Source organism: Schistocerca piceifrons, chromosome 4 (assembly GCF_021461385.2).
Source record: "Schistocerca piceifrons isolate TAMUIC-IGC-003096 chromosome 4, iqSchPice1.1, whole genome shotgun sequence".
In the NCBI taxonomy this organism is placed as follows: Eukaryota; Metazoa; Arthropoda; class Insecta; order Orthoptera; family Acrididae; genus Schistocerca; species Schistocerca piceifrons.
In genome coordinates, this window is record NC_060141.1 from 499,265,532 (window position 1) to 499,282,253 (window position 16,722).

The 16,722-nt window shown below is 36.4% G+C and overlaps 1 protein-coding gene across 3 annotated transcripts in view; it reads left to right on the forward strand.

Moving 5' to 3' along the window:
* Positions 1-16,722, forward strand: part of LOC124795301 — a 558,174-nt gene that overhangs the window by 423,504 nt on the left and 117,948 nt on the right. For all 3 annotated transcript variants that reach the window (XM_047259263.1, XM_047259265.1, XM_047259264.1), the window contains one exon: positions 8,084-8,186. In XM_047259263.1, coding sequence (XP_047115219.1) covers positions 8,116-8,186 — 71 coding nt within the window. In that variant the 5' untranslated portion in view covers positions 8,084-8,115. The remainder of the gene's footprint in view (positions 1-8,083; positions 8,187-16,722) is intronic.

Below are 16,722 nucleotides of genomic sequence, written 5' to 3' on the forward strand. Positions count from 1 at the left end.
ATCTTTTCTTTCAGGCCAATAAAATGATGCAGCTGGTCCTGAAGGATGTAGAAATAGAATTTCTGCATCTTCTTCATCATTGAATATTGTTTTTACCAGTCCAAAGTACCAGTTACCATCATAATTTGCAGCCACATAGCTATTTATGGATGGTTCAACACGAACCCAATCAGAAGAAGAATGAAAAGAAAAAGACTAAGAAGGGTTTTACACTATCTGTAGTCCTTCTAATTTCAAGGTTGTTTGTTGGAAGTGGTTTGAAGTTATGAAAACTTCTTGTTCCAGGAATGGTTCGGGTTGCTGAAAAACATTTTTCTAGTTTTAACTGTAGCAAATCAGCTTCTTTTTTGTCAATAAAGTGAAAATGAATGTTTTCAATATTTTTTTCACAAAACTTGTACACATCGATTGCTGTCATTATTTGTTCTTCGTCTGAAAGCTGTAGACTGGCTTTCCTTAAAATTCTTTTAATAGTTCCTCCTAGGCCATCACAAATTGACTTCCCATGACTTGTTGCAAAAAAAGAGTGTTGGGCCTTCAAATTAAAGTCTCTCAAGAGTTCAGTCAAATTTTTAAAACTGTTTCTATTTTTGTACTGCCTAGCACAACCATCTGTAAAGTAGTGAACTGAGTCAATGTCAGTATGATGTAATGACAGCCACTTTGTAATTTCTTTTTGTACAAAGTTAACAAAACCAGTGTTATGTTCTTGGTCATCACTAATAAAACAGTGGTTGGAAACAAAAAAAAATTCCTCATTTCTTAGAAAAACTCCAACTGGGTGTAGAGTACAACCACCTCTATTCCAGTGGTAACTTTGGATCTCATTTTGTGTAACAAAGGAATAATTTTCACTGAAATCCATCACAATAATTGCTGTTTTGGGTGGTGGGTCTTCTTTCAATCTTTTAAAGGCTGCTGATTGGGATTTTGCCATAAACGAGTGTGGGGTGAGCTTTTCCAATGACCTAACCAATAAAGAAATGTTGTCTTCAACACTGATAGACTGTTTGATAATTTCTGCCCTGTCTGTGTTAACCCACTGACTGATTACAATTTCTTCTTCTAAATCATAATCTTCACTTAGTTTTTCAGTTAAGTACTCAGTTAGTGCAGTATTTGCAGGACAGTTGTCGCAATGATGTAGCATGCAGTTTTGGTTTTCCGTGTTGCACACAAGCATCTTAATTAGGTCTTTATAAGATTCTTCAATTTTCACAGCATCCAGTAATAGTTTAACATTCTGTTGGATACTGCATACACATACAGTGTGTGTGCCTGCAGCACCAGCAAGGATACACCAATTAGGTCTCAAGAAACAAAATTTTGAAAATTCTACTTCTACCTCGGGATTCTCCCATTTGAAAGAATAATAGAATTCTCTCAAGTTACACAAAATGAGTCTTTTTTGCATGTACACATTTTTTTGAACACTTACTTTGTCTTTTGTTCCAGGTAGCACTCTGGAACTTTCATCCTTTTCATAAAAATCTGTTACAAGTCTTACTGTATTTTCAGAAAGAGTTTTACCTTTTTTTGGACCAGGAGTTTCCAAAATACCCTTTTCGGATTTTAGCTTTCTAGCTTGTTGCACCATATACTCACTTACATTAAATTTTTTCATCACTTTATTTCGACTCCAAGAATCTGGAGCCAAGGTCAGAATCTGGATTTTTCTAGACCTCCCAACAGATGAAATCTTCTCTTTCATAAGAGAAATCATTACATCAAAATCCTTTGCTTTCTCAACCACACTTCTATCTTCTTCGTCATCATCAGAATTTGGTGCATCATATTTTAATGCTTTTGAAACCGCCTTTTTTGCAGTCTTTTCAATACTGCTAACCTTCCTTTTAAAATAAGACCCTTTACTTTGTTCTGACAAGCCATGAAGCTTTATCGGTGTTAAACCTAAATGATCAAGAGCAATGTTTGTTTGTACGAGGGATTCATTTCTTGATTCCAATGATTCTAATTCAACCATGACTTCATCATCTGTTTCACTTTCATTGACTTCAACTCTTAATTTTTCCTCACAAAAGTTACGGCATGTTAGGCAAAGCTTTTGTCCAGGTTTTATGCTAATTTTTTTGTCAGAAATTGTTTAGAAAGTTCCAAGCCTACACTTCTCAACGATTTTTTGATGGGCTTTCTGTGTTTTTTTTAGTGGGTCTACACATGTTGTTTGATACTTTCCAAAAACATTTAAAAAGTAGTAGCTGTGGTGTGAACATATATTCTTAAATTCACACAGATTAATTCCAGATCGTAAGTGGATCAAATCTTTTTCTTCCTCACTCAATTCAGATACCGGTTCTAACATTTTTGAAGGTGTGTAGGTTGTTTGGAAACAGTAAAATTTTTAAATAACCCTACGCTACAGGTTTGAATATCTGACATACTGATTTCACTTTTGGTCCGATTACTGTTCTGGTTACTTTTATAGGATATTGGAAAAGAATCTCTGTAAACTAAGTAACAGTACTTACTGAAAGTTCGAATAAACCTCATAAAATACTATCCAAGCACTATTTAACACTGCAATAATTTTTTACTTCAAAACACAGGAGTAACAAAACAAAATCCAAGCGTACATTGTTACTCCAAGAAGACAAAAACTTATTTTCGGTGTCTAAGTCACTTGGTACTTTTTATTTTTAAAATATAATTAATATTATTTTAAAAATTAGATCACTATTAAAGAGGTTAAAAAGCAAACATAATTTTTCTTTTATCTAATAGCCTATACAATTAAGAGTATTTTAAAACAAATTTGAGCTTTCTATCAGGTCTGAGACTCTAGATATTGCAGTCTTTGTAAAACTAAACATCCGTTAGCTAAAAAAAAAGTTGTAAATTTTTTTTCATTTGGAAGATTTTAATATATCTTTATGGTAATTTTTTTTAACATTTAGATATAATACACAAACTTATTCCAAAATTTCATACTGATATCTTGAGTATTCTTTAATATACAAATTTTTTTAGTTGTGAGGACACGTTTAAGTTACGATTTTCGACTTCTGAAACAATGCCAAATCTAAAAACTTCAAAAATTTATTTAAAAAAACTATAAGAGATAGAGCAAAAAAATTTTACAAGTGCTTTCAGGATGATAGAAGAAGTAATTGTACCAAGTTTCATCAAAATCTGACATGGTTGGTGTCAAGGCCTGGGTGACTTGACATGGAATGACCCACAAACTTTCTTTGCAAAAATTATGAATTTTTGCAACTTCATATGTTAAACTAGTATATGACTGTGGCCATAAGACTCAGAATAACACCTATTGTTTGTGATTATAAAAAATGGAGAGAATATCATATAATAAAATTTTACTTTACGTAAACCAAAAAAAAAAAAAAAAAAATAATTTTTTTTCATTACACACCAAAGATGAAATACGAGAGTCTCACTGAAAATAATCAGAAATTTTTTTAAAAACTTTTAATCCTTATTATTTAGACAAACCAAGTACATCATCTTATTCTATAAACTTTCTGACACTTTTTGACATAGTTTTCAGTTCTTTGCACACATTTTTGCTATCACTCTGCAAGTTTGAAAATACTCTTATGACAGAACTTCTTTCCAGCCTCCTGAAGACACAGATTAACTGTTTGTCAACCACCCTCCATTGTCTCGTAGCATTGTCCTCACACCTGTTCCGTAAGAGAACCGAGAAGATGTTAGTTGGAGGGTGCCAAGTCAGAAAAGTGGGGAGGACATGGAAGAGTTTCCCACCAAAATATCCTAATATGAGGAGTGGGTTATTCTGTCACAAGATGACCTTCCCAGGCCATTTATGGCAAAATGCGCGATGGAGCTTCAAAAGTATCGGGATATAGCGGACAGCATTTTATGGTTTGTCCAGATTCGACAAAGTTGACCAGAATCATTTCCTTGTAGTGTTCTGTGGAAGTAGTGCGATGGCCACCATCACCAGTCTTTTCCTGGATACTCGTATCTGCACCTTTGAAATATTTCACCCATCTCGTAACACTGCTAGTGCCGATGCTAACTTCTCCATAGGTAGGATGAAGTCAGAGGTGAATTTCAGTAGCACATTTTCCCCCCTTTGACAAAGAATCCAATGAAACAAAACATTGATGTCAGCCATTTTGGAAGTACTGCATGTGGTCACATGATAGATGCTAATGGCATCACAATGTGGAAACATATGGTGTTAAGTCTGTATTACCGTCTTGCAGTTGTTTTTGTTACTTTGTTGGAATTGGAATTTTAATGGTGGGTTGCTCACAGCTTTCAATATGGCCCTCATATAAACACTTCCAAAGTTCACTGGCCAAAAGTGATAACAAAGACAACTGGAAATATGTTAAACACAAAGGTAGCAACATGATACACAAATCCAAATGTTACACTGTGCTCCATTTTACACAGCTCCCCACCTTCCCCTGCTGACCGATAAGCCAACACCATTTGGAACATTTTGTGTTGATTGTCCTGTTTCAGACTGCAGCCATCCTGAGCAATTCCAGAGCTGTCACACTGTAATTGCCTAATTTTTGTTTGTTACTGTGTAGGAAAACTACACTATTAAGAAGTTCTTAACTTTAGTTGATGTTTTTGGATTCACCTGTTTGTTGCTAGATTCTCATTATTACAAAATACTGCTGAGAACCTCGGGTCACATGAATCCTTGATTCCAACCACATGCAGCCTGTGGCCGCAGTTTAATGACCACAGACAAAGTGTATGGAACGAACATTGCACACCCATCAATGGCTTGGATTTCACTCTTTGTTATCCACTAGATGGCGTGTCACAACTGTTTTAAACTGTACTGTGTTGGCAAAAAAGGTTCAAATATGCATCAACAAATTCATATCACGAAAGCGGTAGGTGTCAGTATGTACTGCCTCATTAGTCCAGATCATATTTTCTTATGCCTGACATTTCCAATGTTGGTAGCATTATATCCATAATGTTCCCTTTGTGCTGTAATTTGTGATTAGCATCGAGTGGAAAGCTTATATCTGAACTTCATAGGTAGATCATTCTGGAAATTATAGCTGCTCATCAGATTTTGTTGACAACAATGAATTAGCATGTGATCCTCTGTACTGTGGAAAAGTTATCTGCTGTTGCAATTCTCTAAGCTGTTGTTGGCTCAAATGGCTCTGAGCACAATGGGACTTAACTTCTGAGGTCATCAGTCCCCTAGAACTTAGAACTACTTAAACCTAACCAACCTAAGGACATCACACACATCCATGCCCGAGGCAGGATTCAAACCTGTGACCGTAGCGGTCGCGCAGCTCCAGACTGTAGCGCCTAGAACTGCTCGGCCACTCCGGCTGGCATCTGTTGTTGGCCCTCTGATAGACCTTTGACATGATGACATGTGGAAGACCAGTTAGGATGCCCCATGCATGCTCTGGCTGATAACATTTAACTGTGAGCTACAATGAGTTATTCCATTTGCTGAGATGACAAGTCTCTTGTCTGTGCGGCAGGTCTGATATCGCTAACTGAATCTTCATCAGTGTGTGCTCTAAACAGTGGTTACTTTTTCCATTAACAAAAAGCAACACAGTCTCTTCAGTCAAATGACTTTTACATTTGAGGGTAACGAGACCTACATGCTCAATAATTATCTTTTCATTGGGGATAAATAAAAGGGGTGGTAAGACCATGTGCACCTCCTTTCTGCCATTTGAACATAATGAAGTGTAGATCCATCAGTTTCTGATACTTGTTGTGTACTGATTACAATTTGACACATTTTAATAGTGTATGTTTTATATAATTAAAAGAAATTTATTAGCAGGCCTGCCCTCAGTTTTAAATAATATTGGGATGAATATTTATATTTTTTAGGAGAGGGCAACATGATTTTCTTCACCCTACATTGTGCATATTTCTAACGAAGCTTTTCTGAAGTTTTAATGTTTGACACGGAGTTACCCCAAAACACAATTCAATACCTTATTACTGATTCAAAGAAGCCATGATATACTGCTTTTCTTATGTCTTCACTGGTAGCATTGTACAGTATCCTCATGTCATACTGGTAGCATTGTACAACATCCTCATTGCAAATTGTGGGCTATTTAATTTATTTGCAAGGTATTGTGTATAATAGAGACAGAGTTTAGTGGTCGTACGTTATGTGAAACTCTTGAGTGTGAATGTCTTTGGGGTCCAATGGGATAAATTAAAATGCTGCAAAAACATAGATAAACAAATGAAGCAGTTCATATAAGCATGTTTTGCTCTTAGAAGTATCTCTCATTGCGTTGCCCAAAGATAACTGTGATCGCATATTTTCACTTGCTGTTATCTTATGAAATTGTCTTCTGCTGTGGAGCACTTAAATAAAGTATTTATTCAGCAAAAATGAGCAATAAGAATAATGTGTGAAATAGACGACTGCTCGTTCTGCAGAGATCATTTAAATGGCTTAGTAATTCTTCCAATGCCCATTGATAATCACTATTCCATTAGCGTAAAAGTTTTAAGCACACTCCATGTAGGAAGTAATACAGAAAGGACAGGTTACAGAAAAATTTTCCCACCAAGCGATTTTTTCCTCGTACATTTTCACCATGTCAGTTTTCACCACTAATTGTGATATGCACTGTACTCAAATGTTGCACTAGAACACACTCTGTCTGCTGCCCAAATTGGCCACTACTGATTGTGATACATCTTGTATAGAAATTTCACAATTGTGGCACCTTTGGTGCCCATCATAGCTTGGTGTCCCAAGTGGCAGCTTGTGTCGCTTGGGACTTAAACTGGCCCTGGATACGAAGCAAACAATGTAACACACAAATGCTGTAAGTTTTTTTTCCTTTAGCATTAAGTTGTCTACAGTTATAATAATTATAAAGCTATATTGAATTTCTGTTGCTCATTTGGCCAACAAATGAGAGTCTGAGAAGAACATTGTTTTACATGATTGCTCCTCTATTACATACAGAATGTGGTTCGCTTCTGGACACAAGTTATTTTGCAAAATGGTAACTCCTTATTTCCTGCTATGAGCTCAAATGTGTATGTTGAGAATTTGGAAACACTGTGTAGAAAGATGCAGGGAAATTGTGAACTGTATGTATTATTGTTTGCTGTTATAAAACATAGTGTGACAGACTATGATCATCAGTTGATTAAGTTATGGATTCTGAAAGGGAGTGAGTGATAGATTTTTATCAGTGTGCTGTATCTCATTGTAAAATAACAGTGTCTGTGAGGTATAATCGAAAGGCCATGACAACATTCTGGGAAGCAAGCTAGACATTGAAAACATGTTAGTAGATCAAGAAATGTAATACGTCCATAAGTAAAATGTGAATACTAATAGTAACATATAATTAAAGAAAGAACTCCATTTACATATGCAAGCACATTTATAAATGACTTCATCAGTAATACACACTCTAAATAATAATTTAATTCTAGAGATACTGATATTTCTGTATCAGACTATTTATTCTCTGCTTCAGTCCAGAAAGGCAGTGATAATGTTATTAAATCTCCTTGGATCCTGTCCTCTAGAGAAACACTATGATATGCTAAATCCACAGAGAAACAGTCCCCTTTTGAATAAAATTCCCATTTTCAATAATTTCCTCGATTTCCACTCAAAACAACTCCATCTACTTCACATTTAGTGCACTACCTGCGAACATGCACCAGTCCTAAGATTTTATTGTTGCATCTCACTTTTATATTTCATACACTATCATGTGCACTTATGCCAAAGTTCAGAGAGCACAATTCCACTGAACCCTATGTAGTTCCACATTACTGAATTTCTTTTTGAGTCCGTTGGACCCTATACAATTCAAAATTAATTAATTCCCTGATGAGATAACTTATCTATTAATCAAAATAAATAATAATTATTAATTTATTTTAAGAAATCTGTATAACAATCTTGCTCATCCTAAACATTGTATAGCTGTTTGATTAGTAAATTGCTGGACGTGTATTTTACTTTGAAGCTTAAACATTATTGAAGCTTGTAATGACATGGTTTTATTGTCATATGAGATTACTTTTGTACATTATTTTGGAGGATGATCCAATAATTGGCTATAATTGTGTTTTGCAGGTTCACGTACGCAGAAGGATTGAAAACTAAATATGACTATCACTTATACTGGAGAAGTTGCCACGTGCACTGGACTTGGGTGTTTCTGGCGGTTACTCTTCAGGTTTGTCATTTGTTAACTAAATTGCATTCATGAAAAAAAGCTTTATGTGCTGCCAGACTGAATATAAATGCTGGAGAATGTTGCTTAGCATATTGGACTTGAAAGAAGCACTTGATCACATAGTGTTATTTTCATGTTACCGAAAAATATTTACCTTGCTAGTTGATTTTTCTACTAAGAGCCTGTACAAAAGTCTTCGATACCTCATAGTCTTAGACATTTGCACAGAGATAGTTATTTGTGAGAGACAAATTGCACTTATTTCCAAACGCTAAACTGTCCCATTCTATATATGAATTGCTTTTAGCTTGAGATAATTTCAAGTAGCTAGAATGATGACTAAACATTAAGAATGCCCTTAACAGATGTAATGTTCCACTAGATCCAAAGTGAGGATATCCTCCAATAGTAGAACATGTCAGAACATAAGTAAACAATAAATATTTACAAAGAAAAAAAAACACTAATGTACCTTCCACAGACCCCAGGTGAAGTGGTCCTCATGGATATGGAATAAGTAAAAAATCCTTAAAAATATTTTCATTTATAAGATAATGACAAACTTGTCACAAAATATATAAATGTTCAATGCACTAAGGTGTGTACTACAAATCTTAGGCTACTGTAGTGATCCATCATCAAGTAGAGAAATTATTTTACAGCTCTTACTTACACTGATAGCATTATTGTCCTGAATCTATACAGAAGTTGGGTTGTACATAATACTTCCATTATTTGATATTATTAGTAACATGCACACATCCATTGGTTCTACTAAGAAATTAATCTGTAGAGTAGGAGGAATCGGCCATCAGTAAATCCTGTAGGCTCCTCTTAAACTGAACGTTATTAGTATGTAGTTAACCTTTTATGGACGCTGGCAGGTTATTGAGAATGTGAGCTCTTGAATAATGGACAAGTTTCTGGACTAAAGTAAGTGACTTCCACAAAGATTTAAAACTGTTCTTGTTTCTAGTACTGATGTCATGAACTGGTTGGTTTTAAAAAGAGATATATTTTAATAATGAATTTCATCAATGAATGAATAGTTTGAGAAACAGTAGTTAATAGCCATAGTTTTCTAGACAGGCCTCTGTGAGACATTCTTGAGTTTGCACCACATATCATTGTTTTTACACATTTTTGGCCTCTGAAAACTTTAGTTTTTGGAGTAACTCTCCAAGCCAAGCTAACCCCATATGACTTTTTGAAATGAAAGTAGCCCAAGTGTAGTAACCTAGCGTTTCTATTTTAATACCACGTATGTCTGACAGTATTCGTATTGCAAATAGAGATTTGTTTAAGTGCTTTAACACAGTCAACTGCTTCTTTATTAGTGTCCATGAGAAATTTCATTAACTGATCTTTCTAAGGCTATACTTTATTTGGTATTTGTTGCAGTGTTTGTATCATCTGGAAATAAAACAAACTTGGTATCTGACATATATCTTTTTGATACTTGAAGATAAATTAGTCATTCAGGTGGGAGATAACAGTTAGTGGCCTTGGCTGTATCAAAATAAGCAGCCTAACATTTATCTCATTATTTGCAATGAAGAGCTAGATAGTAAAACTGCAATAACCATTAATGTTTATGGTGCATATATTGGTATGAGAATGTAGGAATGTGATGTATTAGAAAAGTGCCTCACTTGTAATATTTATACCATCTGCCATATCTGGTCATTCTGATTTAGGTTTGCTGTTATTAAATACACCATTTCAGTTAAATGCATGCTGATTTATTTAAAAGGCCGTAGGTAATCCCTCCAAGGTAATCCCTCCACATTTGCTTCTCACAATGAGATAGTGATCTCTCTCCAATAGTCACATTGTTGAAAAGATATAAAATTCTAGTAAATGTAAGCAGACTTGTTAGAGTTCCCATAACCCTGTGTGGACCAGCAAAATGCCATATTTTTTTTTTACTGCAATTATGATGATAGCATATAATCTCTCGTATCTCTCCTCTTTGACATTGCTAGGATGCTGAACATTTTCTTTGTGGAACTAGTGTATCTAAATTTGATGAGTGACTATTTTACTGAATTCATTACTATTTCATTAAGGTGCAAGGACCACTGAGTAATATACCTACTAGTGAAACATTTTAATAAACTATCCAACTGCAAAAACTACACAGAATGATGTCTTGAGTATTAATATCTTATGTGTTTTCTCTGTCTCAAATGATGGCCAGTTAGCCAGGTGTGTGTGTGTGTGTGTGTGTGTGTGTGTGTGTGTGTGTGTGCGTGTGTGTGTGTGTGTGTGGTGTAGATTATGACACTGTTCTCTTCTCCACCCTATACTGAAATAAAATAAGCATTTCTAAAATAATCATAATTGGTTTATTAAGAATTAGTTACTTTAAACACAGCTTGCTTTTCTCACATATGATATAAGTGTAGGTGAACAGTTTTATTCAATTCCATCTTCATGGATTTTTAAAATACTTTCAACACCATTGACTCGCCACCTAGATATGCTTGTGGAGCCATTTAACAAATTGTTATTGGCTAGAGGGATTTTTGACAAATAGAACTGGCCAGCGAATGTTCATTAGAAATAAAGTTAACGTGAGGTGCTCTCCAAGGAAGCAAAATATGATCACTAATGTACTCAGTATACATTAACAATTTATTAGATACGGTCAACAGCACTTTGCAAATGTTTACTGACAGTACTGTCGTTAAAAGAAAAGTATAGTCACTAGATGAGTGTAAGGAAATGCAGAACAATCTGAACAATATTCCCACTTGATGTACAGTATGGCAGCACTCTTTAAATGTGGGTAATTGTAAGACAATATGCTTAACAAGAAGTGTGTGATGTTTTCTCTATTACACAGTATGTTCATATTATGTCAATTGCCTGTAACTGCCAACTGTAAATGGACAGTGCCTCATAGATGTCAATATCACTACAGAAGGCACACTAGCATCAGTAGATAATGATTAGGAAGGAAATGATAATTGACTTTTTGAAATGAACAATTATAGCATTTGCTTGAAGTGAGTTAGGCAAATTACAGAAAACCTGGACAGAAACTAGAATACAGCTTGTAATGCTTCTACTACTGTCCTTGACTATTAAATATATTCAGATTTCAATTGTAATTGCAATTCACAACAATTTACAAATGTTTCACAATATTTTAAAATATATTTGAGTACAGGAAGCATAACATGATTTTTACTTATCTTTTGAACAATGTAGGAAAAGACAGATTACTCTTACCTTAAAGAAGCCAATTCCAGTTTTGTGTGTGTGTGTGTGTGTGTGTGTGTGTGTGTGTGTGTGTGTGTGTGAGGTGTACTTGCTTGCATGTGTAAATGGTGTGTGTCTCTCTTTTACTGATGAAGGCTGTGGTCAAAAACTTTTATATAAGTGTCTTTTAACTGTGTCTGTCTGCAGCTTGACATATCTTCTTTACGCCAAGTAACAATCTGTCTTTTCCTATGTTATTCTTATTCCTACCTGGAGTTTCCATTGTTTGACTGTTACTAATTTTTTGGATTGTTGCTGTCAATGAAAGTTCTTTGTAGACATCCATGAAAGCCCCGGATTCTTGATTTTTGTGTGCAGGTGAAATTATTGATTGTGGTATTCTTTACAAATCAACTTCAACACTCAATTTCATTAAATTTATTCATAACTTCTTGTTCTCTGTCATTTTATATCTGTACTTGTTCAACTATTGCCAAAATTATCAACAGAATGCTCTTCAAAAATTTATTACAAAGATAATAAAATATACATAGGGAACAGGGTGCAGCCAGCCTCAGATCATGGTAGCACATTGGAACAAATGATACCTGTTGTCTGCACTCCAAGGTCATACTTGGATCACTACAGCTACTGGCAGAGAAGAAAACTAACCTTGCTCATGGAGTTTCAATGATGTTCACAGTCTGCAGTATTGTCACCTGAACAGATTTGGCTCTCTAGTTCTGCGTCAAGTAGAAGGCTTGAACCAGAGACTCTGCAGCTTCTGTGACAAGCTAGGGTGTGACTTCCTAGACTTGCACCATAAGGTTGAGGGTTGTATGGTCCCCACAAATGGGTCAGGTGTGCACTACACATCAGAGACAGCTACCCAAGTAGCTGACTGTGTGTGGGATGCGCACAGTAGCTTTTTTGGACTGTCTGTCCAGTCCAGATGATGATAGGTGTAGGAAACCCAGAGAGGTGAGAGTATTAGAATCCTAGTGTTAACTACTACAGCATTCACAACTAAATGCCAGAGTTAAAGTGTTTCTAAAAAGCACTGAACCTCACGTAATACTAGGCACAGAAAGCAGGTTAAAACTTGAAGTTGACAGTCGTGAGATCTTTGGGGAAAATTTAAGCATATACCAGAAGAATAGGGAAATGAGAAATGGAGGTGGTGTATTTGTTGCTTTAGACAAGAAACTCAAATCCACCAAGACAGAAGTTGAAACTACATCTACATCTATACTCTGCAAACCACCGTGAGGTGCATGGCAGAGGGCACATCTCATTTTACCAGTTATTGGGGATTCTTCCTGTTCCATTCACGTATGGGGTGTGGGAAGAAAGATTGTTTGAACATCTCTGCACATGCAGTAATTATCTTAATCTTATTCTCACAATTCCATTGTGATGGATACGCAGGGGATTGAGTATATACCTATAATCTCTATTTAAAGCCATTTCTTGAAACTTTATTAACAGACTTTCTCGGTATAGTTTATCTTCACAATCTACCAATTCAGTTCCTTCAGTATCTCTGTGACACTCTCACATGTATTAAACAGACCTGTGACCATTCGTGCTTCCCTTCCCTGTATACATTCAACATCCCCTGTTAGTCCTATTTGGTATGGATTCAACACACTTGAGCAATATACTAGGATGGTCGGCACAAGTGTTAGTTAGCAATCTCCTTTGTAGTCTGATTGTACTTTCCCCACCAATCAACTGAAGTCTACCACCTGCTTTTCCCACAACTGAGCCTATGTGATCATTCTACATAGTTTTACACCCATATAATCGTGTGGTGTAGGGCGCCTTGTTCATGTGGCTCCCCCCATGGGAGGTTCATGTCCTTCCTCAGGCATGGGTGTGTGTGTGTGTGTGTGTGTGTGTGTGTGTGTGTGTGTGTGTGTGTGTGTGTGTGTGTGTGTGTGTGTGTGTGTGTGTGTGTGTGTTGTCCTTAGCATAAGTTAGTTTAAGTTAGATTATGTAGTGTGTAAGTCTAGGGTCTAATGACCTCGGCAGATGGTCCCATAGGAACTTACCACCACACCCAGATATTTCTATGAGTCAGCCAATTCTACCAGTGACTCATTGATAATATAGCCATAGGATACTATGTTTTTTTTTTTCATTTTGTGGAGTGCACAATTTTACATTTGTGAAAATTTAAAGCAAATTGTGAATCTTTGCACCACATTAAAATCTTATCAAGATCTGACTGAATATTTATGCAGCTTCTTTCAGATAGTACTTCACTATAGATGACTGCATCATCTGCAAAAAGCCTGATGGTGCTATTAACAATGTCTTGAAAGTTGTTAATGTACAATATGAACATCAAGGGCCTCAACACACGTGACTGGGGTATACCCAACACTACTTCTACATCTGATGATGACTCTCCATCCAAGATAACATACTGTGTCCTCCCTAGTGCAGTGTTACGTTGCTTTATGCTTAATTACAGACTTACTATTTTATCAGTTGATTTGTTTTCACCACGTAACGCCCACTGTTTATGCCCTTCTTCGTTCCTGAGCGATGTATCACTTTTCGTTCTGACGCTGCAACTCTTCCTTTCCTATATCTTTACTACTTTTTATCTATATAAATGATGAACTGTTGGTTTTGCCATTTAACAACTCTTTAATGACTGTGGAAGTATAACAGGCATCAGGTCCCACCTAATGTGTCGCCCGCCTATACGTTTTACATGAACCTTTCAAGACTCGATCAATCTGTTTACAAAGAGAAAGAAGAATATCTCTTCCTTTGACACTGTCCAGCAACGACCTAGGAAGCTCGACGCCCTCGCGGCCTGGGCTCTTCCATGGCTCGCGGTAGTTTGCAGCATTTGTTTTATTCCTTGCCCACTTGCCGCTACGTCGAACTTTCGTGGTGATCGTTGGGCAACGTCTTCCATGTTATCTGCAACATAAATAAACTTTCTTCCCACAGTATTTCTGAAAACCCAAAAACAAACTTAAAGAACATAATAATAATAACAACTGTTCTTACAATTATTCGTATAAGTCTTGGTCTATTTATTGAGGGGTGGGGCAGGCCTAAGCCTTGTGACACCAAACTAGCAAAAAGTCCAGTCACAAATTTCACTTGATACCCCCATATGATCAAGCTTTTGACAATAAGCAAAGATGTGGTACTGACTCAAATGCTTTTCAGAAATCAAGAAGAACTGCATCTACCTGATTGCCTTGATCCAAAGCTTTCAGTATGTCATGTGAGAAAAGTGAGAGCTGAGTTTCACATGATTGATGTTTTTGAAATCCATGCTGGTTTGCATTGAGAAGATCATTCTGTTAAATATTGGACAGTAGTTGTGTGGATCACTTCTACTGCCCTTCTTGTAGATAGGTGTGACTGAGCTTTTTTCCAAGAACTGGGCACAGTATTTTGTTCAAGGGATCTACATTATATTATATTTAGAAGAGGGCCTAACTCAGCTGCAAATGCAATATAAAATCTGACACTGATTCCACTGGGCCTGGGAGTTTTGCTCAGTTTTAACAATTTCAGCGCTTTCTCAACACCACTACCACTGATATTTATTTCATTCATCTTTTCAGTGGTTTGAGGATTAAATCAGGACAATTATCCTGGGTTTTCCTTTGTAAAGGGTCATTTAAAACATAGTTAAATATTTCAGCTTTCGCTTTGCTACCCTCAATTTCAGTTCCCGTCTCATTCGCTAGGGACCGGACTTTAACTTTGGCACCTCTAACAGCCTTTACATACGACCAGAATTTCTTTGGGTTCTGTAAAAGATCATTTGACAATTTTCAGTTACAGTTGTTATTGAAGGCACCAGGCAGTCAGCATCTCTCGTTCTATAGCCATACATTTTGTTTTACACATATTATGGAGTAGCCTCTGTTTCTTTAGAAGTATCTTTACAATGACTGTATACCATGGAGGTTCCCACCCATAATGGACTGTTCTGCTGGGTATGTATCTATCCAGTGTGTGGTCAACTATTCTTTTAAACTTGAGCCGGAGCTCCTCTATGTTCTCCTGCCCTGTGCTGAAAGTTTCAAGTTCCTGTTTGGGATATGTCGTTACAAATTTTTTATGTATTTTACTGAACAGATATATCTTGCTGCCTGGTTTAGTTGTCCTTTGTACTTTGGTAATCATTGCTGCCACAACTGCATCATGGTCACTGATACCAGTTTCAGTGTGGATGTCCTCAAAGAGGTCAGGTCTGTTTGTTGTCATTAGATTCAATATGTTTTGATCATGAGAGGGTTCCTAACCATCTGCTCCAGGTAGTTTTCAGAGAAGCCATTTAGTATGGTTGTAAAGTATGTCTTACCATGCCCATCACTGACAAAACTGTAATTTTCCTAATTGATTGTTGGATGGTTAGAGTCTCCACCAATGATTACGGTATGATCGGGGAACTTATGTACAAGTGAACTGAGGTTTTCTCTAAACTGATACCGAGTCTTGCCCAAACAACCTCACATACAGCTTCAATTTCTGTCTCAGTGGATTTGAGTTTCTTGTCTATTGAGACAAATACACCACCTCCATTTGCCATTTTCCTATCCTTTCAATATACACTTAAATTGTCTCTAGAAATCTCACTGCTGTCAATTTCAAGTTTCCACCAGCTTTCTGTGCCTGGTATTATGTGAGCTTCACTGCTTTTCATAAGTGCTTCAAACTACCATTTCACTGCAAATGCTGCAGCAGTTTACCATTAGGATTTCAGTACTCTCACCTTTGAGAGGCATTCCTTTTGATCTAACGCTGATGCTTCTCGGATTCGTACAAGTATTGTTACCTGGATTAGATGTAGAGTTGCCTAATCTAAAAAACTCTTGTGTGCACCCCACACACAGTCAGTGACCTGAGTAGCAGCCTCTGATGTGTAGTTCACACCTTTCTGTAAAAACTACCTGGAACACACAGTTTGGAACCCCACTCATGGTGGAAATATTATGTTGGTCAACAAGTTCCTAGCATTTCTGTTTCAAATGTTGGTATCCTGGTTGCTGTGGGTTTATTTATCAGTTGTAATTTTTTATTTGTAGTTCACTGTCGCTATCTGAATTTACATATTGTCATTTGGAGACAGTGAGTGGAGCTGTGGGCGCTAGAAAATGGAGTACCAAATGGAGAAATCAAAACATTTCTGTTTAGTTCAGTAGAGGGGTGACAGCAGCTTTGACAGCCAGAAACATTTGTGCTATGTATGGGAATAATGCTGTTGGATAGAGCAGGGTAATAAAATGGTTCCCCATTTTAAGGAGGATCATTATGACTCTCCACATTCAGGAAGACATTCGGGGTT